This window comes from Neocloeon triangulifer, unplaced genomic scaffold (genome assembly GCF_031216515.1).
Source record: "Neocloeon triangulifer isolate White Clay Creek 2 clone unplaced genomic scaffold, ASM3121651v1 ptg000014l, whole genome shotgun sequence".
NCBI classification, from domain to species: Eukaryota; Metazoa; Arthropoda; class Insecta; order Ephemeroptera; family Baetidae; genus Neocloeon; species Neocloeon triangulifer.
In genome coordinates this window covers 4,207,209-4,230,272 of record NW_026775556.1, presented here as the reverse complement: position 1 = coordinate 4,230,272, position 23,064 = coordinate 4,207,209, and the positions used below count along the sequence as shown (strand labels likewise).

At 37.4% G+C, this 23,064-nt stretch overlaps 3 protein-coding genes across 3 annotated transcripts; 1 reads left to right on the top strand and 2 right to left on the bottom strand.

The window, feature by feature from the left end:
* Window positions 1–828: 828 nt before the first annotated feature.
* Window positions 829–5,096, top strand: LOC132201557 (NFX1-type zinc finger-containing protein 1-like). Its single transcript, XM_059627789.1, has 10 exons — window positions 829–1,062; window positions 1,677–1,748; window positions 2,214–2,792; window positions 2,849–3,449; window positions 3,504–3,584; window positions 3,676–3,944; window positions 4,005–4,151; window positions 4,206–4,507; window positions 4,594–4,849; window positions 4,902–5,096. Exons 1-10 carry the CDS (start codon window positions 1,036–1,038, stop codon window positions 5,094–5,096), a joined length of 2,529 nt encoding a protein of 842 aa, XP_059483772.1. The 5' UTR covers window positions 829–1,035.
* Window positions 5,097–6,352: 1,256 nt separating this feature from the next.
* LOC132201556 (dentin sialophosphoprotein-like) lies at window positions 6,353–10,580 on the bottom strand. Its single transcript, XM_059627788.1, has 9 exons — window positions 10,518–10,580; window positions 10,229–10,397; window positions 9,901–10,163; window positions 9,660–9,845; window positions 9,384–9,599; window positions 9,147–9,320; window positions 8,945–9,082; window positions 8,185–8,261; window positions 6,353–6,536 (listed from the first exon to the last, which is right to left on the bottom strand). Exons 5-9 carry the CDS (start codon window positions 9,510–9,512, stop codon window positions 6,353–6,355), a joined length of 702 nt encoding a protein of 233 aa, XP_059483771.1. The 5' UTR covers window positions 9,513–9,599; window positions 9,660–9,845; window positions 9,901–10,163; window positions 10,229–10,397; window positions 10,518–10,580.
* A 1,071-nt stretch (window positions 10,581–11,651) lies between these two features.
* On the bottom strand, window positions 11,652–20,206 carry LOC132201555 (uncharacterized). The gene is made up of 25 exons (XM_059627787.1): window positions 20,097–20,206; window positions 19,790–19,863; window positions 19,604–19,734; window positions 19,398–19,545; window positions 18,617–18,838; window positions 18,303–18,563; window positions 18,040–18,245; window positions 17,632–17,787; window positions 17,446–17,576; window positions 17,245–17,384; window positions 16,886–17,176; window positions 16,550–16,650; window positions 16,330–16,501; window positions 15,883–16,116; window positions 15,405–15,635; window positions 15,124–15,353; window positions 14,964–14,991; window positions 14,885–14,912; window positions 14,660–14,802; window positions 13,917–14,111; window positions 13,625–13,834; window positions 13,030–13,283; window positions 12,751–12,865; window positions 12,524–12,695; window positions 11,652–11,739 (listed from the first exon to the last, which is right to left on the bottom strand). The coding sequence occupies exons 2-25, from the start codon at window positions 19,860–19,862 to the stop codon at window positions 11,652–11,654; spliced, it is 3,960 nt and encodes a 1,319-aa protein (XP_059483770.1). The 5' UTR covers window position 19,863; window positions 20,097–20,206.
* Between the last annotated feature and the right edge of the window lie 2,858 nt (window positions 20,207–23,064).

The following is a 23,064-nucleotide window of genomic DNA, read 5'->3' as shown; positions in this document are numbered from 1 at the left end:
GAATATAAAAAAAAGAAAACTTTTATTCTCTTTTCCGTAAGTTCATGAGAACAAAATGCGTGGATAAATTATTTGTATGGATTTTTAACCAATGTTTCCTGCAACATTTATGCAAAAGTGTAAAATAGGTTATTTATGAGGATTTAAATTAATCAAGTGGCAAAAAAAGTTTTAATCAAAATAACGTTTTGTTAAACTTATTCAAAAATATTTAGAGAAACGGACAAAAATGTATAATATTATTATTGTTGATTTTTCTACATTGTTTCATTAATTTATAGAAAAAAAGGAACGTTAGACGAAATGGCGCCACCATTAGCAAGAATTACGCTAAAATGTCAAATCGGATCATATATTATGCGGAGGTATTTCGGGGGGTATAAATACACCTACGCGTCTCTGGCAGGTTTTATTTTATTCAATTATGTATAATATGCAATGATAAAAAGTATAAAAAATTGACTCCAAATATAAAAAAAATATAAAAAGTAAGTAAAATTAGTTTTTATTTTTTTACATTTTCATAGAATGACGTCAGAAATTTGTGCGTAATAAATACCGATATAGGTATCTAAAATCCAATAACATAATAAAATTTTAAAACTTTTCTCAATAAATTTAAGCACAGTAAAAATTTTACATACAGTTAAATTCTCAGGAATTTCCATTTACTTATCAAGAGAAGATTTGAGGATTGGATTGTGCTTGTATTACTGAAGCGATAATGTACGTATTTACATAATGTACATGCTATGTGCAATACATGTAGCGCGAGCTCACGCGAGCTGCGGAAGCGCGAGTGTGTGCTGGTTGGCTGAAAGTGAGACGAGTATGCATGGTCTATGACTATGATCATTCGTTTTGCAGATATGAGCAAGATTGGAGTCATCAGTTCATCGTTCACCAGCATCATATTTCAGCATTCAGCATTGGGAAAGGGGAGAGCACGGAGACGGAGTTGAAATTAATGTGCCGCTCCTGCTCATTTCGACGAAAATACAAAAGCAAGCGCTGCTGTCAAGGCGAGATCGCAAGATGTTCAAGTTTCCATTCCGATCGCAGGTAAAATATTTTTGCATTTTATATTTATTTTTCCCATAATTTCCCTCGCCGGACGCCGGATCTCTTTTCTCTTCGGAAAGAATATTTAAATGCAGAATATTTGGATGGGTTAAAAGCTGCAGTGAAATAATATATTATGTTTCATAATTTGGTGATTCCCCAAAATTTGTCAACTTGGCAAAATACATTAAAACTTAAAACTTAAATTTCTGTGTGTATAAACTAACGTTTAGCAAATTTTTAAATTCTTTTATGAGCATAGTTTGCATTTAATAATTTTTTTCAAGCTTCTGTTGATTTGTTTTTATATTTAAACTCGCACAAAACTAACGCATTTTTTTTAGTAATGCACATAAACAGTTTTGACGAAAATTTCTGACATTTTTTGGAATCGCAGAGTTGAATGTTTGAAATAAAAATAAATTAATGTTAATACATACAGAACAACGTAATAAAGTCACATTTTCGGTGAATTTTTTTATTCTATTTCTTCATATCTGTAAACTAAATCATTGTTATTTTCAAACTTTTTGTCATTTAATTTCGCTTTTGCAAAAAATAAAGCAGTAATCTGTTAATAGATAACAATTATATGCATTGTTGGCAATTTGCAGGATAGAAGAAGGAGTGATTTTCCTGGAAGCAGCAGGCGCCATGGGCGTTCTGGTTCCGCAAATTTAATCATGGTAAGCCTAAATCTGGTACAGATGTGCATGCAATCCCATAAATGTAATTTTTCAACTTATATTCTTGTGCTTTTTTGTTTGGTCTTTATGCCAATTCATACTTTCTGGGAGCTATATAAATGAATAAATAATGTTCTGGTCCATAATTATTTCTTTCAAAGGGAAGGATTTCAATTCCAAAATATTTTTATAAATATCATATTGTTGTAAAATTTAAATCAATTATTATTTTGATAAGTGATTTGAAAAGTTTTTCTTGACTAATATCATTCTACCAATTGAAAACTAGTTTTTTTCTGAATAAAATTTATTGATTACAATTATTTATTATTATGACTATATTATTGTAATTGTATAATTCATCAATTGCAAAGCTTTGTTCATTGCGGTTATTTGCTTTCTATCTATTCAACAATTGAAAATTAGCTTTGTGAAAAATATACAATTTGGCTTCTTTTTTTGCAGGAAGACACTGACTACAAAAAAATTAGTGTCTTTCCGACCTTTGGAGAACTGGTGGAATCAAAAGAAGTAAAGCTGAAACCAAACATCATTCAAGGACCCTACAAGAGTATTCAGCAGTACTTGGACATCCACTTCAGACTCTTTAGAGAAGATTTTGTTTCACCCTTTCGAAAGGGAATTCAAGTCCTGGTTCGCAACAGCAACGCTAGATTCCCACCCTCGGACGTCAGGTTGTACAAAAATGTGAAGTATTTGGATTCTGCACATGAGAAGTATCTTCCCTTTGAAGAACGGTGCAAGTTTTGCAAAGATGATTATCATTTGGTTCGTTTTGGCTCACTTGACAGCCGAAAGAGTGGTGATGATTTAGCCCAGTCCAAAATTTTCATGGTTGGATCACTGGTCTGTTTCACCAGCAACAACTTTCGAACCCTGACTTTTGCCACTGTCAAGTGCAGGGAGAAAGAGCACCTGTCCAAATCTCAAATTGTTGTCCAATTCTGCCATAGTCAAATACTGGACAAGAACAGCTCCTACATGATGATTGAAAGTGAAGCCTTCTTTGAGCCGTACTACCAGGTAAAAATTTTTATTGAGGCAGTTACATTATGTATTTTGTATCCAACATTATTCAGGTGCTAACGGCCCTTAAAGAAATGAAAGAGGAGGATTTCCCCTTTCCACAATACATCATCAAAGTTCAGAAAGAGGATGCTTTGCCTTGTTACCTTCGAAGTAGAGGCCCTGTTTACATTTCAGTCTCTGGACTGGAAGAGGATTTCAAGTTTGATGTTTTGAATACTTCTGCTTGGCCCTCCGCTGCTCAGCTAGGAATTAACGACTCTCAGTTCCGAGCCTTGCAGGCTGCCCTGACAAAGGAGCTGGCAGTCATCCAGGGTCCTCCAGGAACTGGCAAAACCTTCATGGCCATGAAAATTACAGAAATTCTCATTAAGAACAAATTTATCATGAATAGAAGAGCACCCATTCTGGTTGTGTGCATGACCAACCACGCCCTGGACCAGTTCTTAGTTGGAGTGCTTAAGTTCACCAAAAATATTCTTCGGTATGGTGGCCAGTCAAAGTGCAGAGAACTGGATGCCTACAATTTCCAAAAGCTGGAAGGTTTTTATGATGACCGTTTGATGCAAGCTAGAGGCAGGGAAGTGATTGGACTAACAACAACTGGAGCGGCAAGGGCTCGGTCAATGCTGAAAGATCTCAATTGTGAAATTGGTGAGATGCCACAAGCAAGTAAAAATAATTTGCGATTAATTAAAATTTGTGTAGTCATTGTGGAGGAAGCTGCAGAAATTTTGGAAGTCCATGTTGTTGCCTCATTGAACAAATGCCAGCACCTGATTTTGATCGGTAACTTGAATTTACAAAGCTATGCAACCTGCTCAACACATATGCCAAGATGGGTGCCTAATATATAACAATAATGCTGTATTTTCTTTAGGTGATCACAAGCAGCTGCAGCCAAAAATTGCTGATCACAAGCTGACAAACTACAAGTTAAACATCTCCCTGTTTGAAAGGATGGTGATCAACCGAGACAAGTGCTCCACTCTAGAAGTGCAGCACAGAATGGCACCGGCTATGACTAAGCTGATTGTGCCCCTCATTTACAAAACTCTGAAGGACCATGAAAGTGTTCTACGAAAGCCTAAACCAAAAAGTTTGGTCAATAGAGTTTCATTTGTCACTCACAAGTTTCCTGAATCGCAGGTAAATTCTGTATTTTATCCTGATGTATGAAAAAATTGTAAGTTAAAAAATTTTCATCAGTTCAAAAATGGCCATAGCAAGATGAATGAGCACGAAGCTACTTTCTTGGTTGCCCTTTGCAAACACCTGCTGAAGCAGGATGGCTACAAACCTGATGACGTCACTATCCTCACCACCTACAAAGGCCAAATGTTTCATATCAAAGATGTGAGTTGATTTTTATAAGTTCATAATTTTTTGTTAATTGGTAAAAAAATGCAGATCATCAGTAATGACGAATCGGAGCAAGCCTTGGATTTGTCATATGTCCGAGTTGCAGTAGTGGACGATTACCAAGGGGAAGAATGCAACATCATCCTCTTGTCTTTGGTGAGGGGAAACCACAATGGAAACATCGGCTTCTTGGCAAATGAGAACAGGGTGTGCGTAGCTTTGTCCAGGGCAAAGCATGGAATTGTGATTGTTGGTGACATGGACACCCTGTCCAGCAAAGCTCAGGTCTGGAAGTCCATCAAGGACTCTCTTCAGGAACAGAGAGCACTCGACACTTCTTTGACCCTTAGGTATACTTTTTCAAAAAACGTGAAATTTGAGACTTTGATTTGTTAAGTTTGGTCTAAAAATGCGTAAATTTTGTTGGAATTAATAGATGCGAGGCCCATCCACAATGCATCTTCAGGGTGCAGAATGCAGCTGATTTCCAGAGGCTGGCACCTTTTGGAGGCTGCAATGAGAACAACTGCTTCGTGTTGATGGACTGTGGCCACATTTGCAAGGCAAAGTGCCACACAAGTTCGACGGAACACAACATTTGCACAGAGCCATGCAAAAAGACATGCAGGAGGGAGCATCATATTTGCAGTAGGAGGTGCTTCGAGATGTGTGAACGGCAATGCACTAGTCTGGTGAGAACACAAGCTGATTTTTCAATAAATTATTGAATAAAGATTTTTTAAGGTAATTGCTACACGACCATGTGGACATTCCCTATGGAAGCTGTGTTACAGGGGCATTTATGATAGTCTGTGCAAAGCAGTTTGTAACAAAAAACTTTCCTGTGGACACAACTGCAAGAAAATGTGCCACAAAGCCTGCTCTCCATGTGAGCTATGCCACGTGGACTCTCTCAATTTTGACAGTATTGGAATTTAACTGCAAAGTTTAAAATTCCGGTTTTCAAAGAAAATTTCAATAAAAAAATAAATATGAACATGAACAATGCGGTTTTATTTACTTAGCTAATATCTAATCAAAATTTAATATCTCACATCACAGTTCTTGAACTCCCCTGTACTCTTGTCTTTAAATAAAAATCTTTTAATCAGACAAAAATAAATGGAAAATGGGTCTTGAAAAGAGCAAGCTCAATTCAGCTTTTCTAATGCTGTTGCCCTTACTTAATTTGGAGTAAAATTGATCAGTTAAGGACAAAGATTAAATAATGAATCGTTTTTGGCTAATGCATTCTGTTTTTATTGATTTATCGTCAAAAAAAGGTAAAAAAGACACGGAAAAATTGTAAATATCACAAATTTATTCGTGATAAAATTAGAGTTCTAGACTCTTTCTGCGTGTTATAGAGATACGAGTTTGAAAAAAATTACCGTGATTATAATGAACTTATTGATAGAAGTAAAAATAAATTAAATTTCCTATTAGTTTTCAGAATATATATATATATATATATATACACCTGACAGGCATCAACCCTGACTGTGGGGTCAGTGGTGAAGCCTTGTTGGGTGAAGCAGTAGCTGCCGATGATGGCCTTTGAGGGGTTGCGACAGAAGTTAGATGCACCCTCCACACTTCCCTCTGGAAAGTTCTCTGGCCGCAGCAGCTCAAAGTCGATCCGAGTTTGTTTTCATTACTTTTTGCAAGTATAAAAATATCAACCAACCACGTGCCGGCACATAGTGCTCCATTTCTGGCAAGACTTTTGCCCAAAGGTAACGTTCCATGTGCCCATGAAATCATTTCCAGTACCCGCTTTTCTGCAGTCTAATTGCAAAAAATAAAATAAAATTAATAGATAAAAAAACAATATTTTGAAAAAAACGGGAGAAAATGTTTGAAATAATAAAATATTTGAACAATGTTTGAAAAGTATGGCGTAAGCAGATAAATTTGGTTTGTTGGTCAGAAAAGAATGAGCTCATTTTTTTTTTTATCAAAGCTACTTGGACCATGTTGATTAACAAAAAATAAAAAATAAACTAAAATAATTGTAATAATTTTGGACTGTCTAACTGGCAGTCACGGATGCCGCAGGATTTTGGCGGGAAGTCCTTCTCCGTGGTGTAGCACCAAGGGCCACTGGAGCGCCTGTCCGGGTTTCTGCAGAAGTTAGACGCGTCTTCAAGCGAGGCGTCCGGAAAAAGAGAAACGTCCTGCAGAGCCCCCTTAACTCATGGATGCGTCCACGGTAGACAAGGGAAGCCCCTTGCTGAGGCTGACTGCGTCCCCTCGTAACCGAAGCCTACCGAGTCCTGCTTGCACCACTCACGGTGTCGCTCTTCTAGTGCGTTGGAGACTGAAATGCTCGGGTTAGGCAACTGGCGCGGCGTGGATGAAGAGCCGGTTGCATTATAACTATGGATGGGCAAAAAAGTCGGTTTTGAACCTTAAAATAGTCGACTATTTTAGTTGATTTATTATTTGAAATAGTCGGCTTTTAGTCGACTTTCCAACCAAATAGTTGGTAAAGTCACTTTCAATTTTTTGTTCTTTGGGGGGAAGGCGAAAAAAAAATCACTGTTCGCCAAAAGTAGCTAGAAATGATCAGAATGATCTGTCCGAGATTTGTAGATGGTCGCCAGAAACCATCAAATTTTTTTTTTTTTTCAAGTCCCGAGGGTGGATCTAGGGGTGAGGGGGTAAAAATCACTGTTCGCCAAAAGTAGCTAGAAATGCTCAGAATGACCTGTCCGAGATTTGTAGATGGTCGCCAGAAACCATGAAATTTTTTTTTTCAAGTCGCGAGGGTGGATCTAGGGGCGAGGGGGTAAAAATCACTGTTTGCCAAAACTAGCTAGAAATGCTCAGAATGACCTGTCCGAGATATGTAGATGGTCGCCAGAAACCATGAAATTTTTTTTTTCAAGTCGCGAGGGTGGATCTAGGGGCGAGGGGGTAAAAAACACTGTTCGCCAAAACTAGCTAGAAATGCTCAGAATGACCTGTCCGAGATATGTAGATGGTCGCCAGAAACCATGAAATTTTTTTTTTCAAGTCCCGAGGGTGGATCTAGGGGCGAAGGGGTAAAAATCACTGTTCGCCAAAACTAGCTAGAAATGCTCAGAATGATCTGTCCGAGATTTGTAGAAGGTCGCCAGAAAGCATGAAAATTTTTTTTTCAAGTCCCGAGGGTGGATCTAGGGGCAAGGGGGTAAAAATCACTGTTCGCCAAAACTAGCTAGAAATGCTCAGAATGATCTGTCCAAGATTTGTAGATGGTCGCCAGAAAGCATGAAAATTTTTTTTTTCAAGTCGCGAGGGTGGATCTAGGGGCGAGGGGGTAAAAATCACTGTTCGCCAAAACTAGCTAGAAATGCTCAGAATGATCTGTCCAAGATTTGTAGATGGTCGCCAGAAAGCATGAAATTTTTTTTTCCAAGTCCCGAGGGTGGATCTAGGGGCGAGGGGGTAAAAATCACTGTTCGCCAAAACTAGCTAGAAATGCTCAGAATGATCTGTCCAAGATTTGTAGATGGTCGCCAGAAAGCATGAAAATTTTTTTTTTCAAGTCGCGAGGGTGGATCTAGGGGCGAGGGGGTAAAAATCACTGTTCGCCAAAACAAGCTAGAAATGCTCAGAATGATCTGTCCAAGATTTGTAGATGGTCGCCAGAAAGCATGAAAAATTTTTTTTTTCAAGTCGCGAGGGTGGATCTAGGGGTGAGGGGGTAAAAATCACTGTTCGCCAAAACTAGCTAGAAATGCTCAGAATGATCTGTCCAAGATTTGTAGATGGTCGCCAGAAACCATGATTTTTTTTTATAAAATCGAAATTGGCACAAAATTTTATTTTTCCCCAAAAAGTTGGAAAATAGTTGGAAAAAAGTCGACTTTTCCGCTTAATAGTCGATTTTCCATCAAATAGTCGAAATAGTCGATTTCAAAATTGAATTTTAACTTACAATTTGGACTTCTTACATCTGAAAACGCGCTTAAAACACTAAAAGTCGCATTTTAGAGAATAAGTTGGTTAGTCGCTTTGCCCATCCCTAATTATAACTCACCTTTGCATTCGCTGATCTTCCAGAGTGCAAACGTCCCATTTGTACCGATCGAGTACCAACGGAGTCCAGAAACGCGTCTGTCCCGGAATTTAAAAAAATTGTTTCGCCTGAACTCAACAATTCCAGTTCCGAACCGAAAGTTCTATTTTATTAATTAAATTAATAATATATGAATTGTATTTTTATCTCTTTAACCGTAATTTGAAGTGTTGCCAATTTGAGAATTCGGTGAAAAGCGGAAACTCCCTTCTCTTATCTGCTATCAAACGCCTAACAGAATTTTTCACCCAGAAAACCTTATCCTGGGTGGCTCCAGGAATGATTTGGGTGTGATTGTTGATGTAAAGTTACCATTTTGCATTTATGTTGTTGGGGTTGGAAAAAGGTAGTTCCTCCTAATTTTCAGCTAATAACATAGGGTTCATTCCCGGGAAATCATATTTTTCCATAAACAAAAAAATACAAATATCTCTGATCCTAAAAAGCTTGATTTTGAAAATTATGAAAATATAATTATATCACTCTTACTCACCGAACTGGATTGGATATGTTCAGTATTGAGTAATAAATGTAAATTGAAAATTAAATTGTTGACACTTTGAGCTTAAATATGGTAAAAACGGATTTGTTTCAGAGAGTCGGTTAATTGATGGATAAGGTAATAAAGAGCTTGATTTTGAAAATTATGAAAATATAATTTTATCACTCTCAATCACCGTGCAGGTGTCATTATGGAGAGGCAAATTAATGCAAAACTTACGGTGCTTTCGTTATCCTGCGGGGCATTGTCGGGGAGATTTAGCTCCTCACTCTGGAGGCCATCTCCTTCTTCCAACTGAGCGTTCTTTCCATTGCTATCCGCAGTGTCCTCTTCACCTCCGGAATTGTTGTCTGAGGACTGATAAAAAAATCATTATTTAACAGGTGTTCATTATGGAGAGGCAAATTAATGCAAAACTTACGGTGCTTTCGTTATCCTGCGGGGCATTGTCGGGGAGATTTAGCTCCTCATTCTGGAGGCCTTCTTGACCATCACGGTCACTCATGTCCTCTTCAGCATGAGGACTCTGGACAGACTCGTCTTCTGAACTCCTCTCCGCCTCGACCGAATCAGCGTCATTTTCCGACTCGCTCTGCTGAAACATAAATTTAACTTATTTAGTGTTCTTCAATCATAGTATGATTTTTTAATAGCTTACATCGTCATTGGATGATTTGTCATCTGTCTGGACGCTGGGCTGGTCTACGTTGGCTCTCTTGCTTCCATTAGATGGCCGCCCAAGAGCTGCATCGTCACCCACCTCTTCTTGATCATCACGGTCACTCATGTCCTCTTCAGCATGAGGACTCTGGACAGACTCGTCTTCTGAACTCTCCGCCTCGACCGAATCAGCGTCATTTTCCGACTCGCTTTGCTGAAACAAAAATTTAACTTATGTTGTGTCCTTCAATCAGTTTAATTTTTAATAGCTTACATTATCGGATGTTGTTTCATCTGCCTGGACGCTGGGCTGGTCTACGTTGGCACTTGTGCTTGCATTGGATGGCCCTGCTTCAGAAGTACTGGCACATTGAGAGCATCATCACGCTGCTTGTTCAATTTGTCGTTCCCACCATAATTTGTGATGGCTTGGCTTGTGTCTTTGTTGTAGACATTAACTCTAAAAAATACATTTGTTAAAAAGATTTTCTCAATTGAGGTTATTCATTGCTTACACTAATACAATGTCCTTGCCATCGTGTTTTGTAATGCACTTTTCAATGTGTGTAGGGATGAAAGTCGCATTGAATGTTCCTCCACACTTTGGGCAGATGGACCCCAAGAACCAGCGACGACTGAATTTAATACCAGGAATGTTCTTGTGATCTTTCAACATCCCTTTCCTGTTTCCTCTCGAATTTCTGAAATGGAAGTCGCCGTGGTATGCATGGAACAGTGGAACTTTGCAGATACAGTGTCAAAAAACATTTTGTCGTGGCTGAAAGAATAACGTCGATTTTTTTATTATTTACTTTTCAAACAAGCGCCTTAAAATATTCTTACACTATGGCGGCTCTGCGTTATCATCGCAGAGGAAGAAGAGGAATCATTATGCAAATGCAAACCATGATCATGATCTGAAGCGGGATCCATTTTCAAAAGTTGCAGCTTTTGTAATCGCCGCGAAGTCAAATTTCTTAAAATCGATTGCGAGCTGAGGTTTCCGCGGAATCTGCGGAGGAAACAGACAAAAATCGGGAATAAATCGGCGGGACGGAGTCGGCAGAGGATAATTATGCAAGAATATTCAAAAACTTAGGAAAATTCTTAATTCTTATACAGTCATACACACGGCCTACTACTGCACCCGATCCGACGCTCGCAGTTGGAATGGAATGCCAAAATTCAGACTCGCTGAAGGGAGGCGACTGAGGCGAGCAACCGGAGCAACGAACTTGCAACGAACTTTGGTGGGGGAGCAGAAAGAAGGGGAAGCTGCAACGTTCACTTCAGGAGTCGCCGTTATTGCCCCTAAATTCATTTGCCCTAAAAACAAATGCCCTAGAATGAAATGTCCTAAATTTTTCACTCCAAATCCCCCTAAAAGTAAATGTCCCAAATTTTTCACTCCAAATCCCCTAAAAAGAAAATGTCCTAAAAACATTTGCCCTAAGTAAAAAATCTTGGACAGCCCATTCTGATTTCACTTATTTACTTATAATAAATTTGTGTCAACCTTCATCGATAGGGGAAAAACAAACGTGTATAAAAACTGATTATTTCATCGGAAAAATAGATTAAAAACCAAAACTTAAACACTATTTTGCCTAATTCAAACAAGCTTTAAAATATATTTGTATTCTCTAAAATGTGAACCAGGGAGACTGAGCTAGCTGCCACGATTCAAATGCACAATACAAAAAAACAGCAAGGGCATTTTAAACCCAACAAGGAGAACGCCAGCTATTGATTCTGTAATATTCCTTGTCTTAATTTTTCTGAATCCGCCTGGGATTCCTGAGGATCAGGCTCCCACTTTTGTCGATGATTTAAAAAATTGTTCCATAGACAATGAGAACCAAAAACTTTAAGTGTTCTGATTTCTGATACTTTAAAATGGAATATAGAAATGTAAAATTAATTAATGCAAAAATATAAAACATGAGAAAAAGTTGATTACCTATATTAAGAACAAAACGACACTCTCAACATATATTATGTAAATATTTCAGTTATTTGAAAACCAAAAGCCAAATCAGTTATTTGTTTTCCTTATTTAACCTTCATTGTTCAGACATGGAAAATTTGTCTGCGAAGGACACTACTGTATTGTATAGCTTAGTGGCTGTGTGGCCATCGCACCTAAACGCCACCTCGACCGCGTGTTTCTTCACCCTGGCCGTTTGGCGTGAGGCCAAAGTGCACGCAAACGAGCAGCTGACTCTTGAGGACAACATCGGTGACCTGCCGCTGCTGTGCCGCGCTCTCAGTCACGTGGGTTAAAGGAGACGAGGTCCGAGGTCATCAAGAACTTTGCACTTGATCCTGATGCAGGCAGGTATGAATGCGTTTCCCTATATCAAATTTGATTCTTTTTAATTCCATTTTTTCAATAATGAAGTTCAGGAACTTAATTTTTTTCTATGTAATTGAATTTTTATATTTTTTTTTCATACAATACACTTTCAGAAAAAATATTATGTATAGCCTTATATATTTTGCACAATATCTTGTATATTCGGAAAACCAATTGGAAATTTAATTTTTACTTAAATCATTTTGTTCATTATAATCACTGTCATTTTTTTCAAACTTGAATTTTGAGTAACGTGCAGATAGAGTCTGGAACTCTAATTTTATCACGTTATTTCTACAATTTTTCCATTCCTTTTTGATGATAAAACAATAAAAACTAACGGAACTAACCAAAAGTAGTTTATTATTGAATCTTTTTCCGTTCATCACAGATCTGACAGATCACAGCTTGCTTGACTTTTTTGCTAAAGGCGTACGTGCCATTTAAAACTTAAATAGTATTTTTTTTAAATTTGAGCAAAATGATATACCCACATAACAGTCTGTTCATTTAGTTTTGCGTGGGCCAATGGGCCAAAGCCAGTAATTTTCAATCAACTGAATATTCATTTGCTCTTGGTAAATATAGAGCACTCTTCATCTTCATACATGCATCATAACACAATAGCATCTCTGCTCCAACTCCAAAACGCCAAAAAAATCTCAGAATTCTCCAGCAATGACTTAAATTATTTTTGCCATCACATGCTCCTCCTGGCGCCTGTACACATTGCAATACGAAAGCACTGTAATTTTATTGTATTGGCCTTGGAAGTGTTTTACCTCAGGCAGAACCTGACCAAGGTGAGTAGTAGGAGGAACGGCGTGGTGACGCAGAGCAAAACGAACACAGGTAACGCCAACATGTCTCCGAACAAAAAGGTGATTGGCTCAAAAACCATAGACAAAAGTGAATGCTGCGCCGAAAACAGACCTAAAGTCTTTGGCGGGAGAACTGAAACGAAATTTAGTTATAAAAATTTTATTTTTGAATGGATAAAACACCAAACCGTGGATGTTGTACCAGGCAGTGATCCAAACGAGACCCAAGTCATGCTGGGTGACAAAGCAGCTCCACTCGCCACTGTGTTCGGGACGCACAGTCTCAATTACAAGCGAGTGGGCCTGGAAAGAAAAACAATTAGGAAATGAATAAAAATCAAATGTTTGTTCTGAAACAGCCAAAACGTTTGTTGAAGTGAACTAATAAACTGAACTGCACTTGATTATTAAAAAAAGATACAAAAATAATTAATTTGAATTAGGGAGAAGAATTAACACTGTCAAACCTGTACATCAGGATTGAGGGCAAAGTTCTTGACGACCTCATCTCCTTTGACCCACTTGACTGTGAGAGCACGGTACAGCAGCGGCAGGTCACCAACGTTGTCCTCGAGGGCCAGCCGCTCGTTTGCGTGCACTTTGGCCTCACGCCATACGGCCAGGGTGAAGAAGCACGCGGTCGAGATGGCATTCGGGTCCGACGGCCGCAAAACTACTAAGCTATACAATCCAGTGTCCTTTGCAGACAAATTTTCCATGTCTGAAACAATGAAGGTTACATAAGAACACAAAAATAACACACTGATTCCTCTTCTGGTTTTCAAATAACTGTAATATTAACGTAATTTGTGTTGAAAGTGTTGAGAGTGATATAATATTTCATCTGATTTCTATTGGTAATCACTTTTTTTCTCGTTTTTTTTTTTTTTATTAAATTCCATTAATTTATCTATAATCCACTTGAAGTATCAGATCAGGAAATTTAAAGTTTGATTCTCATTGTCAGGTGTGTAATTTTTTAGATCGTCGACAAAAGTGGGAGCCCAAGCCTCAGGAATCCCAAGCGGATTCAGAGTAATTAAGACAAGAAATAAAAATTACAGAATCGTGAGATGTTGGTCTCCTTGTTGTTGGTTAAAATGCCCTCGCTGTTGGACCAAGCCATGGCAGCCGCTTCTTTGCCGAGCGCCATTTCGTTGAAAACAGATCCCAAGAAGGGCGGGTTGCAGGAAAAGTTGAGCGCCTGGCCAGGGCGGCGTTTGAACGAATGTGCCGCTGAGTTATAAAACGCCCTCATCCTTCTTTTAGTTGCTGTGAAAATTTTCTTTAAGTTTATTATTCCTTTTTTACTTAAATACTTGCTGCTCTATAAAGTATAATTTCTCATGCTTACAGATGGAGACTTCTCCACAGGGCTGTTCATTGCAGGCACCGCTTTGCATTGAATGACCTTTACAGAATTTTCCAAGGACGGAGGGCCGCGGCGCCGAGCAGGTCCTTTCACGCAACCCGTGGCCACCACCACACGCCGCGCTGCATCTCCACTCGCCCCACTGCGACCAATCACCATCTCGCACACGGTCCACATCTATAATTTAAATCATTGTCTGATTTAAAATTTTTATATTGTGTATACATTAAGGTGACATATATAAATTTTCATTTTTGGAACAAATTTGCAACGCTTGAACATAAAACTCAAATGATGACCAAAACACACTGTTGAACTTTTATTCATTCTATTATTTACTTTTATTTACTTATTGTGCATATTATTTTTTTAGGATTAATTAGTAAAATAAAATAATTTTTATCAAGCCGATTAAACTTAATTTTAATTTTCAAAAGGTTTAAATAATTTTTTTAGTAAAATGAATTTATTCAATTAAATTTGAAGCTTTTCTATCAAACAATGCAAATTAATATTTTATATAGTAAAAAATAGTGGAAGGCAAAAAATATAATTACTGTACTACCTTAGAAATTTGCAAATCAATATTAATAATTCTAAATTTCATTCAATTTACTTTTGACTAAACATCTGAAAATTTTAAATAGTTTCAAATAAAACTTATCCTTGACGAAACTATATAGTTTTCTTTGGCAAATTTTAAAATAAAATATGAAAATCTTTACCTTGCGGGCTGCAGTTTGCGGACCAAACTACGTTGCCTGTTGCTGCGGTGCTGAAAATGTACCACATAATCGCTTGGTTGTGAGTCCACTTTACACTTAGCAATGGATCGTCAGTCTCAATTAACAACTCTGCTCCTGTGTACCTTTATTTTCACACAAATCAACAATAGAAAAATGATGTGAAATATTCAATGCGTGGAATATCAAGCAGTGATTTATTTAAACCTGATAGTAATATGCCGGAAGAAGAACTCTGGAATCACAATGGCATTGAAATTCTGATGCACATAGGTCTCGATCTCACCTTCATTAGTGATGTAGCTGAACGAAATCTGAAATATTTTGTCATTAACAATTTATGCCATTTATATAAATTGACATTTAATTTAGCCTTTTAACTTTATCTGAATTAATGGCCATTTAAAAATTAGAAATCTGTATTTTTAGATAAATAATTTGATTACAGTGTTTGTAGTGAAGTGAATCAAGTCGTATCCGTTTTGAAAGTCACCAAGCGTGGAGAAGGCAACGGAGAACTTGCTTTTTGGCAGCCCTTTAATGAAAATGTCAAGTTTCTTGGGCCGCGTAAGGTCGTCACGCCACAGGTTGGTGGGCAAAAACAGATGGGCACGCTGGCCGACCATGTAAGGAAAAATGCTCCCCTCCTCCCCCTCTTCGTGGAAGGTCAAGCACTCTGATAAATTTTTTTCATTATTTTTTATCTTATCTAAATAATGAGAGCCACCTTTGGAGGGAAGGTTCAGTCCTACGGGGCCGCCAAACTCAGTGGCGAAATTTAAATAGACCGGTGAAAACAAGGGATGGTTTGCCTCGTCACCGTTCCACTCCATAAATGGGAAAGGGTGGCTCTGGAACCCAAACTGCAGTTTTTCAGGGTTCACGTGGAGTTTGAAACTGGCCCAGTTGCTTACGCTAACCACATGTGACACCCTCTTCTGGTATACTAAAACTTCACCTGGAATTAACATATGATGAAAAAACAAAATACTTTTAAGCAGAGGTTGCTGACTCTAAGGGGCTCTCACGGTGAAAAAAGTGAATGTGTATTATTGAAATTTAAATGAAGGCTAAACAATGATTTTTTAACTATCATTAAATAATGCAAACTTTGGTAGTTAAATTTTCACAACTTCGTGGTTAATTAATTAGAGCAAAAGGATTTTCGAATTTGCATTTGAAATAAAATTTATGAAAATTTGCACCTGATTTTGGAGATGAATGGAAAAGCTTGACAGCGGAATTCTTGTCGGCGCCTATCACCAGCTTCAGCAAAGTTTCCCCTTTGAAGGGTCTGAGGAAAATGACGAGACCGTCGGGAACGTGAGGGTCCCATTGCTTGACGTGAAAGTGCAGTTTGTTTTCACGCCACTCAGGAGTCATGAAAACGCTGTTTTGGCCGCGCTCGCCTCTTCCTTTGACTATCAGCGTCTGAGAGTCTAAAATCCATGAAAATGAACATGATTTAAAACATGCGCGTCTTTTTCTAATGACCTAATATAAAGTCATAAAAACAAAATGGAAATCAAAAGTAATAAATTTCCACAATTATTTGCTTGAACTAAGGCGTTTTGAGACATGCATTTAATTAAATCTCAAAATGATGACTTAATTAGCCACATTTTTTTTAAAGTGCAGACTATGAAACTAACCAATGATGTCTTTGTGGCAGCTGGGGACCTTACAGGCATCAACCCTGACGGTGGGGTCAGTGGTGAAGCAGTAGCTGCCGATGATGGCCTTTGAGGGGTTGCGACAGAAGTTAGATGCACCCTCCACACTTCCCTCTGGAAAGTTCTCTGGCCGCAGCAGCTCAAAGTTGATCTGTTTGTTTTTATTATACTTTTTGCAAGTATAAAAATATCAACCAACCACGTGCGGGTACATAGTGCTCCATTTCTGGCAAGACTTTTGCCCAAAGGTAACGTTCAATGTGCCCATGAAATCATTTCCAGTTCCCGCTTTTCTGCAGTCTAATTGCAAAATAAATAAAAATAAAATTAAGAAATAAAAAAAAAAATAATATTTTGCAAAAATAGGGAGAAAATATTTGATGTAATAAAATACTTGAACAATGTTTGAAAAGTATGGCGTAAACAAATAAATTTAGTTTGTTGGTCAGAAGAAAATGAGCTCATTTTTTTTTATCAATGCCTTAAACAAAAAATAAAAATTAAATTAAAATAATTTTAATAATTTTGGACTTACTGTCTAACTGGCAGTCACGGATGCCGCAGGATTTTGGCGGGAAGTACTTCTCCGTGGTGTAGCACCAAGGGCCACTGGAGCGCCTGTCCGGGTTTCTGCAGAAGTTAGACGCGTCTTCAAGCGAGGCGTCCGGAAAAAGAGCGGCATCCTGCAGAGCCCCATCCACTCGTGGATGCGTCCATGGCAGACAAGGAAAACCCCTTGCCGAGGCCGACTGCGTCCCCTCGTAACCGAAGCCTACCGAGTCCTGCTTGCACCACTCACGGTGTTGCTCTTCTGCTGCGTTAGAGACTGAAATGCTTGGGTTAGGCAACTGGCGCGGCGTTGACGAAGAGCCGGTTGCATGCATTATAACTCACCTTTGCATGCGCCGATCTTCCAGAGTGCAAATGTCCCATTCGAACCGATGGAGAACCAACGTAGTCCGGAAACGCGGCTGTCCCGAAATTTAAAAATGGTTTCGTCTGAACTCAACAATTCCAGTTCTGAACCCAAACTTCTAATTTATTAATTAAATTTATAATGAATAATTGTATTTTACGTATTTCTATCTAATTAACCTTAATTTGAAGTGTTGCCAATTTGAGAATTCGGTGAAAAGCGGAAACTCCCTTTTCTTATCTGCTATCAAACGCCTAACAGAATTTTTTACCCAGAAAACCTTATCCTCCAAGAGATCTTCAAGAAAAATCTTAAAAAAAACATTTTTTTAACTAAACCTTGCAAAATGAGATCAATACAATTACCTCTAAATGTCCCAGAGAATCGTCTGCTTGGGGACTGGAGTGCAGTTGCAACACAGGAGAACTGAAAGCTCTAATTCTCATGTCCAGTTCAAAACCTTCAGTTCCACTTGAAATGAACCATATTGGTGAGAAGCCCAAAGGACTAGTTGCATGCGTCTAAAAAATTTAATTGAAAAAATATATACCTCAAATATTTGTTAGTGTGCGTGTGTTTTTCCGTTATAATTAGTGGGTTTATTTCGCACAGTTTCAGTAAAACCACGTAAAAACGGTAAAAACCTCTTAAAAATGTAAGAATATAATTATTTAAATTACTTAACAGAGAAAGAAGCATCAGAGCTTCCTCCTCATACACTTTATTTTTTTTTCTATGCAATATTGAATCTCTTCTCAAAATTGCAAACCCACCTCACAACATGACTCAGGTGTGCTCTGCCACATGGAGGGGAGGCCTGCGAGACTATAGAAACGCAGCTTTTCTTCTCCTATGTCCAAGGAGACAAAATCTGCATTCAGGCCTGCCCTTATTTCAGCTTCGTCCCACTCGATCCAAATTTCGCTCCACCAAGACCCACTGACGCCCATCTTCAAATGGTGTCCTCCCCAGTGCGCAACTTAATTTGTTTATTTTTTTATTAACAATTTTTTTTTATAAAAATAATTATATTTACACAAACCATTTTTAGATTTTCCATCCGATGTGGGGGTCCACCTCTGCAAGGTAAGTCCACCACCCAGGTGCGCAGGTTTGATCTCAAGTTGGAAACCTTTGTTGCCCTGCAGGTGAGGGGTCGACGAGAGCAAAATGCGCACTGCGGACTGCATGTTCTGAAGAGACGCGTCCCACGCTTTGAATCTGAACTGCAGCCGCTTTCTTCCGCCGAGCTCCACAAAGTGCGAAAATTCTGAGGCTGAGATCACAAATGAGCACACTGGGTAAAATTGATAAATTTTTTAAATGTTCGGAGAGCTCAATTAATTGTACTGGGAAAATCGCAAATTGGGACGTCGCAAGGTTCCATCTCGACCAGGTTGGTGTCCAGGTTTTGCACAAAACACCACGGTCCCAAAGACGAGCCGGTTGGGTTGGCGCACGAATTGGTGTCACTCAAGTCTTCAAACTTCCAGTGCTGACATTTGTTGCCTGAGACGGACGTTGAAACGCTGCCTTGATATTCCTGGCCAACGCCCGTCAGCCTGCAGTTTTCTATTTTTTGAATTTAATTTTCTTTACTATGTGAATGCAATTATAAAAACTAGTAAAAGAGTCTGATCAATTTTTTTTCCAGAATACTTATAACTATTTTCCGTTAATCCGCTCTAATCATAATTGTATAATTTGTGTTTTATTTATAGCTTATTTTTAGCAATGCTGAATTTTTGAAGCCTAATTTTGTTATTTAATTTTATTATACTATCATTTTAAACAGGCATGTTCTGATTACTAACAAAATGTTTAGGCAACACCCGGAGCAACCCGGAGTGATTGTATAATAAAGTAAACAACACACAAAAAGTCAAAGACTGATTAATTCGATCAGAATTAAAAAATATTTTTTTAACTCATTGTTAGATTAATTACCTAAATTTTGCTTGTTATTTACCTATAAAAAAATTGAGAAAATACACGCCCATAATAAGGGCATATTTATTAACTGCGTAACCAATTTAGAACTTGAATTTGAGTTATAAAAAGTAATTTTTCAAAGAATAATGTTAGACATTCATTCACTAAATGTAAATTCTATCGCAATAGGAAAATCAACCTTCGGTGTTGCAGAACGGAACGTTGCAGTATTCCCTTTGTCCTGCAAGAACAAAGCACCACGGCCCCCTTTCATCCCCGTCCGGGTTTCGGCAAAAGTTCTTCGCCGCTTTGGCTGAACCCTCTGGGAACTGGAAATCCTTCAGTTCCTTCCCGATAAAGACTTTTTTAGAAAAGATCCAAGTTGAATCAAATGTAATTTTTAACATTCTCAGAAAAGGCCCTGCTCCAGTTTTCGCAAATCTTTCCTGAGAGGGTCTTGTCAACGTTGCCCAAATAATCATTACCAATCTTTGTCAATTTGCAGTTAACGGCCGGCCACAAACTTTGATGACTTCCTGAAACTCGCAAATTACAAAAAAAAAAATTAATTTCTAGTTAATTTTTCCTTACCAAACGCCGATAGAAAGAGTGGAGGAAAGAAGATAAGCAGGCAGCCGCAGAATCTCATCAAAAACGGAAGCATCCTGCGAATTAAATTTAAAATAAATATGGTGAATCGTCAACGGCATCAATCGGTTTAAAGCGGTTGATTTAAAAAAACTCATCGTTGAAATGAGCGCAACAATGAAATTTTGGTTACTGCGTGTATGCGTAGGATTGAAGTACATGTAAAATGTGTAGAGCAAAATAATATTAGGTCGTGGCTCGTGGGGGCGAAATAAGACTTAAAACTTAAATCCAACCGATTGAACTTTACCTGGGCCAGGATGTTAAATTTCAAAAGTCGCTAGGTCATCCCCGGGTCTGAAAAGTCCTCCTCTGCGGCGTACGCGAGGCGACTCCGGCGGCGGGTCCAACCGTCTTGGCTATGGATATTAGAAGGTGGATTAGACAACAATCAGTTTTGGGCGTGTCTCAAATTTCTGTGCCGTGACGTCACAGTAAATCAACCAATCAGAGCCCAACAATCGAAAAAAGTGCAAATTGTAGACTGCAATTTGGTTGATCGGGACTTTGGTCACGTTAGATGGGCAAAAGTTAATGAAAAATAATTTTAAAGAAGTAAAAATTTGCAAAATAAAACTTAAAGAGTTGCTTGATACGACCCTTTGATTAAAAATATTTAATTTTCACGGACACCTGAGATATAAAAGGGTTTGCTAGGAGTAGTGCCATTGGAAAAATAATTTTTTTAGAAACACAAACCTTATGGGAAAGTTGTAGCCAAAGACATGTTCTTTCTTTTCTCAATGGTAAAAAAGGTGTTGAAAATTTTTTGAAGCACCGAAAAATTGGAACAAAATAAAAAATTGTAATTTTCTACAAGAAAGAATTTTTTTAGATTTTTTCTGAGATAGCCAATCGATTCAGCATGTATTCATTAGTCTATGACTAAAATTTCATACAAAAATTCGCATCCGTTACGAAATAAGAATTAAAATACTTCAACGGGCCGTGTTTATGATTAGAGCCAAAGAGGTGTCATTGGAGTTTAAGCTGTTTTTTCGTAACGGCTGCGAATATTTGTATGAAATTTTAGTCATAGACTAATGAATACATGCTGAATCGATTGGCTATCTCAGAAAAAATCTAAAAAAATTCTTTCTTGTAGAAAATTACAATTTTTTATTTTGTTCCAATTTTTCGGTGCTTCAAAAAATTTTCAACACCTTTTTTACCATTGAGAAAAGAAAGAACATGTCTTTGGCTACAACTTTCCCATAAGGTTTGTTTCTAAAAAAATTATTTTTCCAATGGCACTACTCCTAGCAAACCCTTTTATATCTCAGGTGTCCGTGAAAATTAAATATTTTTAATCAAAGGGTCGTATCAAGCAACTCTTTAAGTTTTATTTTGCAAATTTTTACTTCTTTAAAATTATTTTTCATTAACTTTTGCCCATCTAACGTGACCAAAGTCCCGATCAACCAAATTGCAGTCTACAATTTGCACTTTTTTCGATTGTTGGGCTCTGATTGGTTGATTTACTGTGACGTCACGGCACAGAAATTTGAGACACGCCCAAAACTGATTGTTGTCTAATCCACCTTCTAATATCCATAGTCTTGGCCACTTTTTGGCGAGTGTGTTACTGTGTTCTGTGTTTCTGTGTTGGTCCTTGGTGTTGGTGTTGTGTTGATTGTGACAAGGATTGTGAACTTCTTGGATTGTGATTTGTGATTTGCAACGCGATTGACACGAGCGCCGCCAGATGGAGAAAAAGCGGCGGGAAGCAAAGTGAAAAGAAAATTCTAATTAACATAATTTAATACATAACATAATATTAATAATTATAATAAAGCACTGTAATTAATTATATTTTTTTTAAATAAATATGCGGAAAAAATCCATTTTTTAAAATTTTTTTTTATTTAAAATCGAGTAAAGAAATAACATTAGGGTTTGCTAATTCTGCTGCCATTAAAAAATTAATTATTTTTGAGAAAATTACTAAATTTAAAGTTAATAAAGTTGTAGGCAAAGAGCTATTCTTTCAAAATGTCAAATATAAATTATTTTTATCTTGATTTTTTCTCTACAAATAAACGCTTTAAAATTTAAATCTGAAAATTTAAACTAAAAAAAAAATTGGAGATAGGAGATAGCCAATCGATTTTTTGTTTAATTTTGACCATATGAATTTTCATTAGAAAAGTCTCAGCCACATTATAATAAAATATAGGATTTTTCAAAATGTGCTGATGCGCCAAATCAGGCGACTGACATGATACATTATTTAAGAGCGCAATTCAAAACGGCTGACAATGAGACTTTTTTAATGAAAATTGTTATCTCAAGTCAAAATTAGACGAAAAATCGATAGGCGATCCCAAACAAATTCCCAAATTTATTTTCAGTTGAAAGTTTCAAATTTCAATTTGTAAGCATTTATTTGTAGAGAAAAAAATCAAGATAACATAATTTTATATTAGACGTTATTTTAAAGAATAGCTCTTTGACAACAACTTTTAATTTAGTAATTTTCTCTAAAATAATTAATTTTTTTATGGCAGCAGAATTAGCAAACCCTTTATGTTATTTCCTAATCCGTGACTCAATTTAAAAAAAAATATATATATAAAAAATTGGTATTTTTTTCCGAATATTTATTAAAAAAAATAATTCATGACAATGCTTTATTATAATTAATATTATGTTATTAAATTATGTTTATTAGAATTTTCTTTCACTTTGCTTCCCGCCGCTTTTTCTCCATCTGGCGGCGCACAATTTGCTACCCCACACTGTAGTACAACAATTTGTTATCACAATTTGAGATAATAATTTCATCATCTATTAAAATGGCAAACTCTAACTCAATGTGGTACCACAATTTGCTACCACACTGTGGTACCACAATTTTTAGGAAAAAAAATCTGGAAGTTTTATGAATTATGAAAAAAGCTGCTGAGAATCCCGTTAATTTGCAGAATTTATTATTTTTTGTGACAAATTTCCGCATATTTTAATTCCATTCAAAAACGAGTGAGGAACAATTACCCTGCAGCAGACGATGTTGAGCATGTGAGCGCGTGTTCCCAGTGTCGCCTGGAACAATGGGCAATGGACCCCCCCCCCCCCCCATGGATCAAGGTCCCGGTGGAACAACATTCCTACAATCATTCTGAATTTATCAATTGGCAAATTAAACCTTTAGTGTTGCTGAACGAAACGTCACGATTAATCGAACGTCACAGAGTATTCCCTCTTTCCTCTCTAACCAG